The 16,939-nt window shown below is 43.8% G+C and overlaps 1 protein-coding gene across 12 annotated transcripts in view; it reads right to left on the bottom strand.

Moving 5' to 3' along the window:
* Positions 1-16,710, bottom strand: part of LOC125453840 (mucin-13-like) — a 110,116-nt gene extending 93,406 nt beyond the window's left edge. For all 12 annotated transcript variants that reach the window (XM_059647372.1, XM_059647371.1, XM_059647369.1 and 9 more), the window contains exon 1: positions 16,519-16,710. In XM_059647372.1, coding sequence (XP_059503355.1) covers positions 16,519-16,600 — 82 coding nt within the window. In that variant the 5' untranslated portion in view covers positions 16,601-16,710. The remainder of the gene's footprint in view (positions 1-16,518) is intronic.
* Positions 16,711-16,939: the final 229 nt, after the last annotated feature.

Genomic DNA, 16,939 nt, shown 5'->3' on the forward strand with positions numbered 1-16,939 from the left:
AAGTCCTTTATTTGGAATTAATTTCAAGATGAAGATGTCTTCTCTAATCTTTGATTATGTACATTTTTATCAGTATAGAACATTTGATTGAGACACAATACTCTCCCATATTATACACACTGGCACATGAGTGATTCATGATATTTCCAGTGCAGAAGGCTGACATTCAGGCTTATGTGCATGTTCTGACTCAGTTTGAGAGCAACTTAACTTCGTCAGGTGAAGGAGAAATGCTCCAAAAGCTTTTGATTTCAAATAAACCTGTTGGAGTATCTACAGTTGTCTTGTGCCTTCTGATCTTCTCTACCCCAAACCAACACCAGCACCTCCACATCACAATTTATCTTCTGTCACTGCTTCAGCATTTAGAAATAGACCTTATATTTGTTCTGTATAGGTGCTTATTCCATTCCTCTCTGAAAAGCTATCATGAATGTCACTCCTTCATACTCTCACATGGCTCTTTTGGAACCAAACCAGACGCTGCATATTCCACAGTTGGTCCATCATCTAATCAACTGAATTTCAAAAGACCCTTTCTTTATCGTTGTTCCCCAACCTTGTACCGCTTGTTTCTCGCTCCTTTTCATTCTCACTAAAAAAGTTCCCCTGTAAACTAGTTGTTAACATTGAGTTATTTGCTTCCAACTTTGATACCAGGCCTGCCTTGGACATACTCCTGATATGCCTTTGTTGAATCTTCACAAAACTAGTTTTGTGATAATACTATGTTTGGAGAGAAGGGACATTGGTCCAGTCTATGACAGTACCACTCGAGAATGAATTCTCTCCTTCCTCCCTGACTCCAGCTCTCTGTTTTTGCAAAGCAACAATGTATTCGCTAATCAGTGCTGACACCACATCTGACTCTCTCTTTCCTTGTCATTTCTGTACATTTTGTCCAAGATGGTTAGCCTCCAATCATCAATACATTTACAGTCAGATTCCAATTGTGTCGTGTTCCCATGCAGCTATTGATGCTTAATTCTTTGACTCTGTGCTTGTAATAGTTTGAAAATCAAGTTATCTTAAAGTATTCTAAAGAACTTCCAACACAGAATAGGGTCACAATCATTGCAGTACAATAATGCAATTGTTGCTGTATATAGGAGCACAAGTGAAATACCAATTAGTGCCTTCCATCTTTATTCAAATTAATACACAGTTGGCAGCTTCCTTAAAAGACTGAGCGAGAATATGATTTCCTGTGAATCTTCATTCGATGATTAAGAATAACATAGAGAGATAAAAACAACATGTGTTTCTAAATCTGTAATGAAGTGATTGCAATTATTGCATTACACTATCAATTCTTGAACAGAAAATAAATACTTCCAAGCACGTATGATATACTTGCAGATACAATCTTGATGGTAGTGCTTTGCAGTGAAACAAAAACAGTTTGCAAAGTGACAAATTCGTTCAAACTCAATATTTGTTCCCAATCATGATTTCCAAGCCTGGCAATCAAAATGCAATGTTTAAATCGTATCTGGACCAGGTGTGGAATTTGAACCTGAAAGAGAAATGTTTTAAATTGCTCATCTGATAAAGATCGTATAATTGAAATTAATTTCTCGAAGAAATCTTCATTCTAACCTTTGTCTTTGTGCATTTTTAACAGCATAAGACATTTCAGTGACTCACTCCTGTACTATGTTTGGTAAAGCAGGTGAGATTTATGTTGTTGACAGTGGGGAAGACTGGCATTCAGACTGTTGTGTGTGTGCTGAATCTCAACAAGACTAATGTATCTTCTGCCATTGCTGCAGCATTTCTGTGTAGTCCTCAGATTTTTTTCTATTTTGGTGCTTATCCCAGTTCTCTTCAAAAGCCCTTCATGAATCTCCCTCTTCCATTCTCTCACATGATGCATTTGGATTCCCACCACTCACAGCATATTCCACATATTGCTTCTTTCCCTCATCAATTAAAATTGACTATAACCCTTCCTTTATCACAGTTCCCCAACCTTGTACAGCTTGATAGTCCTTCCATCTCGGGCTCCCTAATGAGGATGCTCTGTGGTCCTGGAGATTGCATCTTTCGGAGCTATTAAAGTGATTTCTTCTGAACTTGACTCCAGGTATGCCTTGGAGCTGCCACTGGGCATGCATTCCTGCAATCTTCAGGAAAACAATTTTCATCGCTATGATAATAATACTATGTTCAGAAGTATGGGACATGGATTCATTCCATGGACAAGGTTTTATTGCTTCATGCTCTAGAATGGATTCTATCCTTCTTCCCTGAAGGTAACTATCCCTTTTATCAATGTAACAATGTCTTCCCTAATCAGTTGTGACTCCATTTGCGATTTTTCTGTTTCCTTATCACTTCTGTATCCATTCCACTTGATCATTGGCTACCTAATCCTGATTATTTTTCATATTGCCACTACATTATGCTCCCATGCAGCTACTGGTGCTTAATTCTTTACCTCTGCAATTGTTATATTTGGAAATCAATTACACAGGGAGGCTGTGACCTGGTTCACTAAATCCAGTATTGCCTGTTCCCTAGTGGGCTCTACCACAAGCTGCTCCAAAAAGCCATGTCATGGACATTCCACAAAGTCATTTTCTTGCAGTCCACTACCAATCTGATTTTCGCAATCCACCTGCATATTAATCAAGTGGTGTTCCGCAAGGGTCAGTGTTGGGACAACAACTTCTGACTTTATATATTAATGATGTAGATGAAGGAAGTGCAAGCATTCTGGCTAAGTTTACAGATGATACAGAGATAGATCGAGGGACAGGTAGTATTGGGGACATGGGGAGGCTGCAGAATGATTTGGACAGACAAGGAGACTGGGCAAATAAATGGCAGATGGAGTACAATGTAGGGGAAGTGTGAGGCCATGCACTTTGAAAAGAAGAATAAATGCGTGGAGTATTTTTTAAATGGGGAGAAAATTCAGAAGCCTGAAGTACAAAGAGACTTGGGAGTTCCAGATAGGATTCTTTCAAGGTTAATTTGCAGATTGAGTCAGTATTTAGGGAGGCAAGTACAATTTCTACATTTATTTTGAGAGGACTTGAAAATAAAAGCAGGGATGTAATTCTGAGGGTCTATAAGGCTCTGGTCAGGCCCCATTTGGAGGATTGTGCGCAACCTTGGGCTGCATAACACAGGAAAGATGTATCGGTCCTGGAGGGAGTTCAGGTGAGGTTTGCGAGAATGATTTGAGAATGAAATGCTTAAAATATGAGTACCGTTTAAGGACTCTACGTCTATACTTGATGGAGTTTAGAAGGATGAGGGGAGAACCAACTGAAACTTATAGAATACTGAATGCCCTGGACAAAGTGGACGTTGAGAAGATGTTTCCATTGGTAGGAGAGACTAGGACCCAAGGGCACAGCCTTAGAGTAAAGACAAGACCTTTCAGAGCGGAGATAAGGAGAAACCTCTTCAGTCAGAGAGTGGTGAATCTATGGAATTCACTGCCACAGAAGATTGTTGAGGTCAGGTCATTGAGTATATTTAAGACTGAGATAGATAGGTTCTTGATTAGCAAGGTGATTGAGGGTTACAGGGAGAAAGCAGGAAAATGGGGTTGAGAAAATAATCAGAGTTGAGAAAATAATAATTGAAACATATAAAATAATCAGAGGGTTAGATAGGGTGGATAGGGAGAGCCTTTTTCCTAGGATGGTGACGGCGAGCACAAGGGGGCATAGCTTTAAATTGAGGGGTGAAAGATATAGGACAGATGTCAGAAGTAGTTTCTTTACTCAGAGAGTAGTGAGGGAATGGAATGCTTTGCCTGCAATGGTAGTAGATTTGCCAACTTTAGGTACATTTAAGTCGTTATTGTATAAGCTTATGGACGTACATGGAATAGTGTAGGTTAGATGGGCTTGAGATCGGTACGACAGGTCGGCACAACATCGACGGCCGAAGGGCCTGTACTGTGCTGTAATGTTCTATGTTCTATGTTCTATGTTCAGAGATAATGTAAGTGCAGATGCTGGAGAATCCGAGTTAACAAAGTGTGGAGCTGGATGAACACAGCAGGCCAAGCAGCATCTTAGGAGCACAAAATCTGACGTTTTGGGCCTAGACCCTTTATCAGAAAAAAAAGCTCCAGCATCTGCAGTTCCCATTATCTCTGATACAATTTTAACCTCACTGCAAAGCCTCTTGCAGTGATGCTGGATATGGGCTTTGGCAATGAGTTTTCTGATTGTCGGTGAATACAGTTCTGCTGCTGATGATGACCCATAGTGCATCATGGATGCTCGGGTGATAATTTCTAATCAATCTCATCAGAGATGTCATTTTGCACCTCTGGAGAAGGTGGGACTTGAACCTAGGCTGTCTGGTTCATGCAAAGGGACACTACAACTGCTTAATGATGAATGAATGATGAATGAAATAATGATGAACGCCTCATGAATGAATTGTCTGAAGTTACTAGATCTGTTTAAAATCTATCCCAATTAGCACAGTTGAACTACACATATCATGGAGGCCACCCTCAGTGTAAGTACCGGATTCCACAATATTGTGCATAGTCAGGCACACCTGGGACAGATTGATGGGTGAGACCTAAGTCAGGCAATTTTTCCTTCTTGTTGGTTCCCTCAATGATGCAGGACCCATCCAGCAGTTATGTCCATTACGTCTTAGCCAGTTTGATCATTAGTGTTGCTACAAAGTTACTCCTGATATAGGACTTTCAATCCCTGCCCCGGCCCACATACATCATTTATCCTTGCCAATTTAATTGCATTCCGCAAGTGTTGTTCAACAAGTGTGGAATTGATTCTTAACTGTAATGGGTGCCTGGCTGAAGCTAAACAGCAGGAGATTTCTTTGCCCAGGTTTGATCTGATGCTATGAGGTTTTATTTGGTCTCAAATTAATGAGAGCTCCTTCATGTGGGACCTCCTTCCAACTGCACATCATGGTGTAGTATTTGTGTTGTCTGTGAGAATGAACATGAAGACTTCACAGGTCAAAGCAACAGGTCAGTCAATTTTGGCACAATTCCCCAGATGTTAGTCAAGAGAACTTTTCATGATTGACGGGGCTCCATCTGCTGTTGTTGATGGTGAGGTGATCACTGGGGTCGCTGACTGCTTTTATTTATTTTTTTCAGTCTTTTTAGCAGATACAAATGAGTTACTTGTTAAGCAATTCCAGTGGGCTTTTAAGAATCGAGCACTATACTGTTGGCTTGGAGTCAGATGTAGACCAAACCAGATGAGGATGGCAGATTTCCTTTCTCTAAAGAGAAGCAAATAGGTTTTTAGAAAAATAAGTAATTGTTGCTTGGTTACTGTTAGAATTTTTTCTAACAGAATAATTCCAGATTTATTAATGAACTCAAATGTCACCATCTGCCATGGTGGAATTTAAACCCATGTCCCAAAGATCATTGGGACCAAAATCAATGAATTCTCTTCCTAACAGCGCTGTGGTGTCCCTACAACCAAAGACTCTGCAGTTCAAGAAGGTAGCTCACCACCAACTCCTGAAAGGCAAATTGGACGGGCAAAAAGTATTGGTTTGGTCTGTAAAGTCTCCTTCCCATGAAGCTTTAAAACCATTATTTGAAAGATGGGAGATTTCAAAATTCTATGTTTGAGATCTGGGTGACGGGTACTTAGACTCATAGTGTCAGAGAGCTGTACCCTATGGAAACAGACACTTTGGACCAACTGGTCCATACTGACCCGATAACCTAAGTGAATCTAGTCCCAACTTCCACCAGTTAGCCCATATCCCTCTAAACCCCTCCTATTCATACACCTATTCAAGTGCCTTTTAAATGTTGCAATTGAACCAGCCTGCACCACTTCCTTTCATAGTTCATTCCATATGAGGAGCCACCTTCTAAATGAAAAAGTTGCCCCTTAGGTCCCTTTTAAATCTTTCCCCTCCCAGCTTAAAGCTATGCCCTCTAGTTCTGGACTCCCTAAACGCAGGAAAAAGACCTTGGCTATTCACCCTATGCATGCCCCCATCCCCCATGGTTTTATAAACTTCTATAAGGTCACTCCTCAGTCTGTGATGCTCCACAGAAAATAATGCCAGTCTTTTCAGCCTCTGCCTATGGCTCAGACTCTTCAACCCTGGAAACATCTTTGTAATCTTCTGAATGCTTTCAAGTTTCACAGCATCACTCCTAAAGCAGGGAGACCAGAATTGCATGCAGTATACCAGTAGCGGCCTAACCAATGTCCTGGACAGCCGCAACATGACTTCCCAACTCCTATACTCAATGCACTGAATAAAGGTAAGCTTACTGAATGCCTTCTTCACTATCGTATCTACCTGCAACTCCACTTTCAAGGAAATGTGAAGCTGCACCCCAAGGTCTCTTTGTTCACCAACACTCCATGGGACCTTATCCTTAGGTGTATATGTCCTGCCCCGATTTGCCTTTCCAAAAATGCAGCACCTCATATTTATCTAAATTAAACTCCATAAGCCACTGCTTAGCCCTTTGGCCCATCTGATCAATGTCCCATTGTACTCTGAGGTAACCTTCTTCACTGCCCACTACACCTACAATTTTGGTGTCATCTGAAAAATTACTAGCCATACCACCTACAATCACATCCAAATCATTTGTATAAATTATGGAAGGCAGCGGACCCAGCACCAACCCTTGTAGGACACTGCAGGCCACAGGCCTTCAGTCTGAAAAGCAACATTCCACCATCACCCTCTGTCTTGGAGGTAGTTCTGTATCTAAATGGCTAGATCTCCCTGTTTTCCACGTGATCTAACCTTTTTGATCAGTCTACCATGAGGAACATTGTTGAATGCTTTACTGAATGAATTGCAACAAGTTATTATACAGACACACCAGCTCACAAAGGCAAGGGAAACTGTGGCATTTTGTTGCTTGGAGAATTGAGCATCTAGGTAAGGAGGTATTGTTCAGAACTTCAATAAGTCCATGTCTGGGACTCTGTGTGCAGTTTTTATTTTCACATTAAAAGAGGATACAATTACATTAGAAGTAGTCCAGACAAGATTCCAGGGATAATGGAGATATCTTATGATGACATGTTGAGCAGGTTGTGACTATACCAATTGGAGTCGACAAGATTATGAGCTGATCTCATAGAAGTCACTTTCCACAGCAATTACTGTGAGGAAGTTTCCCTTTGTTGGAAAATAACGGATACAAAATTGGTAGGACTTGATCAAGGTGGAAATTAACATTTATGGACACTGCTTAAACATCCTAATCTATGAGAGCTGGCCACAGCCATTCAGACTTTTAAAAAAAAACCCATGGCCTTGTTTACACAAGTGGCCTTAACTAGCCAACTCATCAATTCTGCTTCACAACCTCTCATCAAAAAAAGGGACAAAATGACCTCTAAAGTGACAACATCGTCACAAACTCTATTAGCCATATGATTACTATGGTTACAAGTCTGTAATGCTGAAATGAAAAGTGTTGAAAGTGCTCAGCAGATCAGGTAGCATCAACATAAAATGTTACTTTTGACAATGCCACAGAATGTATATCTAGGTTAGAGCCTTAGATATCCATCATCAAGAGTGGCTCGATAGCACAACACAATTAATGACTGTGCTGATTGAGTCCTAAAAGCCATAGCAACTGGATTGGATCCATGTCAGGTGGTGAAGGAACAAGTAAGGAGGAGAACCATATTTGACATCATCCTCATCGAGGGGGGAAGTGGGGGTGCCCAATCTTGACTTCGAGGCTGCAATTAACTAAGTCTGACATCAGCGAAATCAGCAAAGCTGGAGCCAACAGGGATTCAAGGGTAAACTCTCTGCTGCTTGGAATCATGCAGAGTACAACAAAAGATGGGTGTGGTTTTGGGAGGTCGGTTTACTCAGCACTGGACATCTCTGCAGGGTACTGTCCACAGACCAACCATCGTCAAACAAAAATAAAAAGAGTCAGTCTTTACAATAGCTCATCCCATAAACCCCAGGGGCTTCATACCTCTCCAGAATTACACAAGCCATCTACCCAAGCTGTACTTGTCTCCTATTCGCACCCAACCCTTGGCCTATGAGCTGACTGAAATAACTCCACAGGGGCCAGTATCCCATCACCATGTCACCGTTTATTTACTTGCAGAGAGTCCTTGACACTAATCCAGCTTCTTCAGAGCCAGCTCTCAGAGTAACAGAACTTCTGACAGCCCTGTTTATATCTGTCAGCCAGGGCTCCCTGACTGGACCAGATTAACAGCCCCAATCACGGAACTCAGTTGATCTCATTAGAAGCACCGAGGTGACCATGCTAGGTGTGATTCCCCCATTGGGGCCAGGGTGCTCCTGACTATGGAAAGGCCTCCTTCTGTATCAGCCCATCCCCAGTCATGCTTTACCATAGATAATGGGAACTGCAGATGCTGGAGAATCCAATATAATAAAATGTGAAGCTGGATGAACTCAGCAGGCCAAGCAGCATCTCAGGAGCACAAAAGCTGACGTTTCGGGCCTAGACCCTTCATCAGAGAGGGGGATGGGTTGAGGGTTCTGGAATAAATAGGGAGAGAGGGGGAGGCGGACCGAAGATGGAGAGAAAAGAAGATAGGTGGAGAGAGTATAGGTGGGGAGGTAGGGAGGGGATAGGTCAGCCCAGGGAAGACGGACAGGTCAAGGAGGTGGGATGAGGTTAGTAGGTGGGAGATGGGGGTGCGGCTTGGGGTGGGAGGAAGGGATGGGTGAGAGGAAGAACAGGTTAGGGAGGCAGAGACAGGTTGGACTGGTTTTGGGATGCAGTGGGTGGAGGGGAAGAGCTGGGCTGGTTGTGTGGTGCAGTGGGGGGAGGGGCCGAACTGGGCTGGTTTAGGGATGCGGTGGGGGAAGGGGAGATTTTGAAGCTCGAGAAGTCCACATTGATACCATTGGGCTGCAGGGTTCCCAAGCGGAATGTGAGTTGCTGTTCCTGCAACCTTCGGGTGGCATCATTGTGGCACTGCAGGAGGCCCATGATGGACATGTCATCTAAAGAATGGGAGGGGGAGTGGAAATGGTTTGCGACTGGGAGGTGCAGTTGTTTATTGCGAACCGAGCGGAGGTGTTCTGCAAAGCGGTCCCCAAGCCTCCGCTTGGTTTCCCCAATGTAGAGGAAGCCACAGCGGGTACAGTGGATGCAGAATACCACATTGGCAGATTGTGCAGGTGAACCTCTGCTTAATGTGGAATGTCATCTTGGGGCCTGGGATAGGGGTGAGGGAGGAGGTGTGGGGGCAAGTGTAGCATTTCCTGCCGTTACAGGGGAAGGTGCCGGGTGTGGTGGGGTTGGAGGGCAGTGTGGAGCGAACAAGGGAGTCACAGAGAGAGTGGTCTCTCCGGAAAGCAGACAGGGGTGGGGTTGGAAAAATGTCTTGGGTGGTGGGGTCGGATTGTAGATGGCGGAAGTGTCGGAGGATGATGCGTTGTTGGACGGTCAGTCCTTAGTAAGGGGCTCACCTTTGTCCCCCTACAACCATACATCAATGAATACCAGTCACGATTGGACATAGAGCAGTTTTTCCGCCGCCTTTGCCTCTACGCCTACTTCTTCAACCGGGAGCCGAACCCTCCCGCCACTGACCCCTTCACCCGCTTCCAACACAAGTCCTCCTCCTGCACACCACCCCTAGGCCTCCTACCTTCCCTCGACCTCTTCATCTCCAACTGCCGTCGAGACATTAACTGCCTCAACCTCTCCACCCCTCTCACCCACTCCAACCTCTCCTCTGCAGAACAGGCAGCCCTCCGCTTCCTCCGCTCCAACCCCAACCTCACCATCAAACCCGCAGACAAGGGTGGTGCAGTGGTAGTATGGCGCACTGACCTCTACATCGCCGAGGCCAGACGCCAACTCTCCGACACCACCTCCTATCGCCCCCTCGATCATGACCCCACACCCGAGCACCAAACCATCATCTCCAACACCATTCATGACCTCATCACCTCAGGGGACCTCCCACCCACAGCCTCCAACCTCATTGTTCCCCAACCCCGCACGGCCCGTTTCTATCTCCTTCCCAAAATCCACAAACCTGCCTGCCCTGGTCGACCCATCGTCTCAGCCTGCTCCTGCCCCACCGAACTCATCTCCACCTATCTGGACTCCACTTTCTCCCCTTTGGTCCAGGAACTCCCTACCTACGTCCGTGACACCACTCACGCCCTCCACCTCCTCCAGGACTTCCAATTCCCTGGGCCCCAACACCTCATCTTCACCATGGACGTCCAGTCCCTATACGCCTGCATTCCGCATGCAGATGGCCTCAAGGCCCTCCGCTTCTTCCTGTCCCGCAGGCCCGACCAGTCCCCCTCCACCGACACCCTCATCCGCCTAGCCGAACCCGTCCTCACCCTCAACAACTTCTCTTTTGACTCCTCCCACTTCCTACAGACTAAGGGGGTGGCCATGGGCACCCGCATGGGCCCCAGCTATGCCTGCCTCTTTGTAGGTTATGTGGAACAGTCCCTCTTCCGCACCTACACAGGCCCCAAACCCCACCTCTTCCTCCGTTACATTGATGACTGTATCGGCGCCGCCTCTTGCTCCCCAGAGGAGCTCGAACGGTTCATCCACTTCACCAACACCTTCCACCCCAACCTTCAGTTCACCTGGGCCATCTCCAGCACATCCCTCACCTTCCTGGATCTCTCAGTCTCCATCTGAGGCAACCAGCTTGTAACTGATGTCCTTTTCAAGCCCAGCGACTCCCACAGCTACCTAGAATACACCTCCTCCCACCCACCCTCTTGCAAAAATTCCATCCCCTATTCCCAATTCCTCCGCCTCCGCTGCATCTGCTCCCACGATAAGACATTCCACTCCCGCACATTCCAGATGTCCAAGTTCTTCAAGGACCACAACTTTCCCCCAACAGTGATCGAGAACGCCCTTGACTGCGTCTCCCGCATTTCCCGCAACACATCACTCACACCCCGCCCTCGCCACAACCGCCCAAGAGAATCCCCCTCGTTCTCACACACCACCCCACCAACCTCCGGATACAACGCATCATCCTCCGACACTTCCGCCATCTACAATCCGACCCCACCACCCAAGACATTTTTCCAACCCCACCCCTGTCTGCTTTCCGGAGAGACCACTCTCTCCGTGACTCCCTTGTTCGCTCCACACTGCCCTCCAACCCCACCACACCCGGCACCTTCCCCTGTAACGGCAGGAAATGCTACACTTGCCCCCACACCTCCTCCCTCACCCCTATCCCAGGCCCCAAGATGACATTCCACATTAAGCAGAGGTTCAACTGCACAATCTGCCAATGTGGTATTCTGCATCCACTGTACCCGGTGTGGCTTCCTCTACATTGGGGAAACCAAGCGGAGGCTTGGGGACCGCTTTGCAGAACACCTCCGCTCGGTTCGCAACAAACAACTGCACCTCCCAGTCGCAAACCATTTCCACTCCCCCTCCCATTCTTTAGATGACATGTCCATCATGGGCCTCCTGCAGTGCCACAATGATGCCACCCGAAGGTTGCAGGAACAGCAACTCACATTCCGCTTGGGAACCCTGCAGCCTAATGGTATCAATGTGGACTTCTCGAGCTTCAAAATCTCCCCTTCCCCCACCGCATCCCTAAACCAGCCCAGTTCGGCCCCTCCCCCCACTGCACCACACAACCAGCCCAGCTCTTCCCCTCCACCCACTGCATCCCAAAACCAGTCCAACCTGTCTCTGCCTCCCTAACCTGTTCTTCCTCTCACCCATCCCTTCTTCCCACCCCAAGCCGCACCCCCATCTCCCACCTACTAACCTCATCCCACCTCCTTGACCTGTCCGTCTTCCCTGGGCTGACCTATCCCCTCCCTACCTCCCCACCTAAACTCTCTCCACCTATCTTCTTTTCTCTCCATCTTCGGTCCGCCTCCCCCTCTCTCCCTATTTATTCCAGAACCCTCTCCCCATCCCCCTCTCTGATGAAGGGTCTAGGCCCGAAACGTCAGCTTTTGTGTTCCTGAGATGCTGCTTGGCCTGCTGTGTTCATCCAGCCTCACATTTTATTATGCTTTACCATATCATCTCTTACCTATAGTGTTGTCCTCCCCACCCCCAAACTGGTGTTTGCCATTGTTTCCAGTGCCTTAGTTGATGCCAAATGGCTCATCCAGTTTAATTTCTTTTCTCTTTTCCAGTGGTTTGTTAGGCCACTCCATAGAAAAATGAAGAGTCAACCACATTGCTGGTCTTGAGACGTAGACGAACAATCCCTTTCCCCAAACTACTTCAGTGAACCAGATGGGTTTTTACAAAAATGTTTCTATAGTCACCGTTAGACTTTTAATTCCAAATTTTCATTGAATCCAAAGTTCACCACCTGCAGTGATGGGATTCAAATCAGACTCCAAAAAATATTACCTTGATGTTTGGATTACAGGTCAAGCAACAATACCATCAGACCATTCCCTCCCCTGCAGGCTCATTTTCCATAGACTCAATGCTTAATATGTGAACTATTTTCTTATTTAACTATTTATAGAAACTTCTATTACATGTTTTTATATATCTAGATAGCTTTTTCTTGTAATATCTCTGAAATATCCCCTTAAACTTCAGCTGCTAATTATTATTTAACCTAATTTGCCAATCCACTTTAGCCAAATAGATTTTCAAGCCCTCATTATTGCCTGTATTTAAATTAGTTGTAATAACCTTGGATATACTTCTCCATCCCAGAAATTAAATGTGAAATATAATCATATTATGGTCACTACTATCTAGTGAACACCCTCAATTTGAGATCACTAATTAATCCATTCTCATTGCACAGTAAAATATCTAGTATAAAACAAACACAGAAAATGGTGGAAAGACCCAGCTAGTCTGACAACATACGACCATAAGACATAGGAGTGGAAGGAAGGCCATTCGGCCCATCGAGTCCACTCCACCATTTAATCATGGCTGATGGGCATTTCAACTCCACTTCCCTGCACTCTCCCTGTTGCCCTTAATTCCTTGCGAGATCAAGAATTTATCGATCTCTGCCTTGAAGACATTTAATGTCTCGGCCTCCACTGCACTCCGTGGCAATGAATTCCACAGGCCCACCACTCTGGCTGAAGAAATGTCTCCTCATTTCCATTCTAAATTGAGGCCCTCTAATTCTAAGGCTGTGCCCACGGGTCCTAGTCTCTCCACCTAATGGAAACAACTACCCAGCGTCCACCCTTTCTAAGCCATACATTATCTTGTAAGTTTCTATTAGATTTCCCCTCAACCTTCTAAACTCTAATGAATACAATCCCAGGATCCTCAGCTATTCATTGTATGTTATCATCTGTAGAGAGACAGAACTGCTGAATTTTTCCAATATTTTCAATGTTTGCTTCAGATTTCCAGCATCTACAATATTTTGATTTTTCTTCAAGGTCTGTTTTGGTGTGTTTTCTGGTTGGTTGCAGAATATTATCCGGGCAGCTCCAGAACATACTATTCTAAGAAACTATCTTGAAAACATTACATGAATCCTCATTTTGACTGCCTTTGGCCATCTGATTTTTAAAATCAATATCTAGGTTACAATCTCCCATGGTTATTGTTGCACCTTTCTGTAGTGCCTGAATGAATGATGAGTTTACGTTGAAGGGAAAAAGATCCACAATACACCAATCTGTTGCCCACATGTGTATCATATGAGTCACCAATGCTTTGTTTGCTGAGGGTGTGACTCATATTCACTCAAAGGCAGCCCTGCAGGAGTTCCTCAGCATGGTGTTTGAGGCCCAACTACCTTCAGTTTCTTCATCAATTATGTTCCTTCAATTGTAAGGTTAGAACTCCCAAGTCCTATCTCCCTACCCCATACACCAGGCCTTGTTATCTCATAGTCTGCTATTACTTTCTACCTGTTGTTGGCCACAAATAGTCTCCATTAACAGCTAGTCACCCACCTAGATAGATTGTTATCTACTCTTTTGTCTGTCCAACTGCTCTTCTCTCTCTATGGACTCTATTCCTACCTATCATTCACTCCTTATCCCCACTCTATCTTCTGCATGTAAACTGACTTTATCCTAGCTACCACCAACTGTGAGGAAAGGTCACCAGACCCGAAACATTAACTGATTTCTCTTCACAGATGCTGCCAAATCTGTTGAGCTTTTCCTGCAATTTCTGCTTTTGTTTCAGAACTGGGGATGTTTGCCAACGATTGCACAATGTTCAACACTATTCATTGTTCCTCAGATCCTGAAGCAGCCCATATTGAAAAACATCAAGACCTGGTCGATATTCTGGTTTGGCCAGAAAAATTGCAACACTTGCATTTATATGAATATATTAGTAATGTATACAGCAGCAGAAAGTTCTTTTGCAAAACAAAATGCCAGACAAGGACAATCTCCAACAAGACAGAGTCTAGTCAGTGTCCCTTAACATTCAATAATGTTGCCATCAATGAATACCTGGGGTTACCATTGATCAGAAACTGAACTAGACTGGCCGTACAAATACAATGGCTACAAAAGCTGATCAGAGCTAGGAATCCTGCAGAGAGTCAATCATTCCCTGATTTTTCAAAGCCTTGCCACCATCTACAAAGCACAATTCTGTAGTGTAATGGAATACCTTCCCCCACTGGCTTGGATGAGCGCTCCAACAATACTCAAGAAGCTTGATATCATCCAGGACAAAAGACCTGCTCGATTGGCACCACATCCACAAACATTCAAACCCTCCACACTAATGCTCAGCGGCAACATTAATTAGCGTCTACAATGCAGAAATTCACCAAGGCTCCTCACACAGCACTTCCAAATCAATGATCATGACCATCTGGAAGGACAAGGGCAGCAGATATGTGGGAACCCACCAGTTGCAAGTTCCACTGCAAGTCATCTTATCACCCTGAATTGGAAAAGCATCATCAATCCTTCTCTGTCAAAATCCTAGAGTCCTCTCCCTAGTTTATCATAAATATATTTACTCCAAATGGACTGCAGCATTTAGAAAAGGCAGTTCACAACCACCTTTTCAAGGGCATCTAGGAATGGGCAATATATGTTTGTTGCCCATCTTCCATGAATTGATAAAAGTAGTCTTCTTGCCCTGAAAGTGGTAATGGATGAGGTACAGCTAACAATATTCCAGTTAGCCTACTGAGATGTGCTAAGCAACACCTATAATGCCTGTTCTTGTCACCTGACTGAAATCTGAGCTGGTTGAATCACTTAAATATAAATTATGGAATTCTAGGTAAGTGGATATTTGACTCCAGAGGGAGAGCAGGACCCCAGACTGAGTCAACAGCCTTCCCTGGACTCAATTTCTGTCTCCAAGTTGCTGTCTGCAATGAGCCTGCACTTTTTCTGCAAGAAGAAACATTATAGCACTTTGCTCAATGTCAAAACTATAAATGGACACTGGTTTTCAGTAACTTATGAACAAGGGAGATTTGGTCTCAATGGACATCAGCACTTTCCAATCTCTCACCGTTTCAGAAATAATCTGACTCTCCATTCCTCCTACAAAAAGAATGATTTCACAATGATCCACAGTATACTAAAGCTTCCATATTCTTGCCCAGTCACTCAGTCCACCTAAACTCACGAGAATCTCTCTGCATCCTCTTGAAATTCACATTCCTGCCATGTATCATTTGCAAACTTAGAAATATTTCACTTTGCCCCCAGATCCAAATCATTGATGTGGATTGTGAAAAGCAGGGACAAAGCACTATTCCTCACAGTACCCCACCTGTCATAGTCTACCAACCTAACAAAGACTCATTTATATCTATCAGTAAATACGCTAATGCAAAACATATTTGATTTTTAAATTGATTTTCAAATATGCTGCTCAATAATACTGGTACATTTAGCATTTGATAAAATAGAAATTATCCCATATTTTACTCATCATTAGCTTCAAATCCATTTAAAATTTCCTTGTGCCTAAAAGATTATTTTAAACCTCAATTTAAATTTCCTTCAGTTTCAGTGTTGTGTTGCTAATTTTATTGTGGGTATTTTTTGACCCAGAGGAATTCTTATCTGTGTTTACTTAATGTAATTTTGTTGCATAAAACTAGTTGTAAGTGCGAATAGTTAAAGGGGTCCTTGGAAAAGAAGGTACAAGAAACGGCTTAGCCAGAGTATGATTCAAAGGCTTGGTAATCCGTTGGAAGAGGAAAAGAAAATGGATCAGGGCAAGATCAGAGCTAAAAAAGGTTTCAAAGGACCTTCCATTCAGAAAGGCAAGTCAACTACCCACATTTAAAATTTATCCCTGTAAATTAAAATGCTGTTAATCCATTTTAAGATGAATTACCAAATATTTAACCTTCAAAAACCAGTCATCTATCAGACCAACTTCACTGGTCTTATACTGAATTACATAATAAAAGCCTATTACTGTACCATAACAAATTTAAGTGTGGCACCAGTCACATTTTCTTGTATATTTATAACTTAGAATAATTTCTAAGCATTTTTCCAATACATACTCCTTATATTGTCATAAACTAGTCAATAAACTTGAATACAAAACGTTTTTACATATTTTCATGTCAAATGTTTGCTCCTTACCTACTGCATTGTGTAAAAGCAAAAGAAGGAATCCACAGAGAAGGGTTTTTCTTAACGAGCAGATCGATGTTAGTGAAAACATCTTTGTTCACAATGCGCTTTAACTCTCAGCTGAAGACTTGTTTGCTTCAAGGCGGTAAAAGTGACAAAGCTGCTCCTGTAGCATGGTAAGAACATTAAATTAGGTGGATGCAATAAAATGCATCAGCAACATTAATGAACTTTAAACCTTCATACATTACTCATTACATCAGCATGTAATTGGCTTCACTTCAGATGTGATATTATTTCAATAATTACACCCCTTGATACTTTCTTCGACTTTATATTGATAAATCAAAGTTTACAAAGAGATAGTGAAAAACCCATCTCAATGTAGAACATGAAGAAAGTCCGGAATGCTAAACCAAGACCCATTCAT

This window comes from Stegostoma tigrinum, chromosome 7 (assembly GCF_030684315.1).
Source record: "Stegostoma tigrinum isolate sSteTig4 chromosome 7, sSteTig4.hap1, whole genome shotgun sequence".
Classification (NCBI taxonomy): domain Eukaryota; kingdom Metazoa; phylum Chordata; class Chondrichthyes; order Orectolobiformes; family Stegostomatidae; genus Stegostoma; species Stegostoma tigrinum.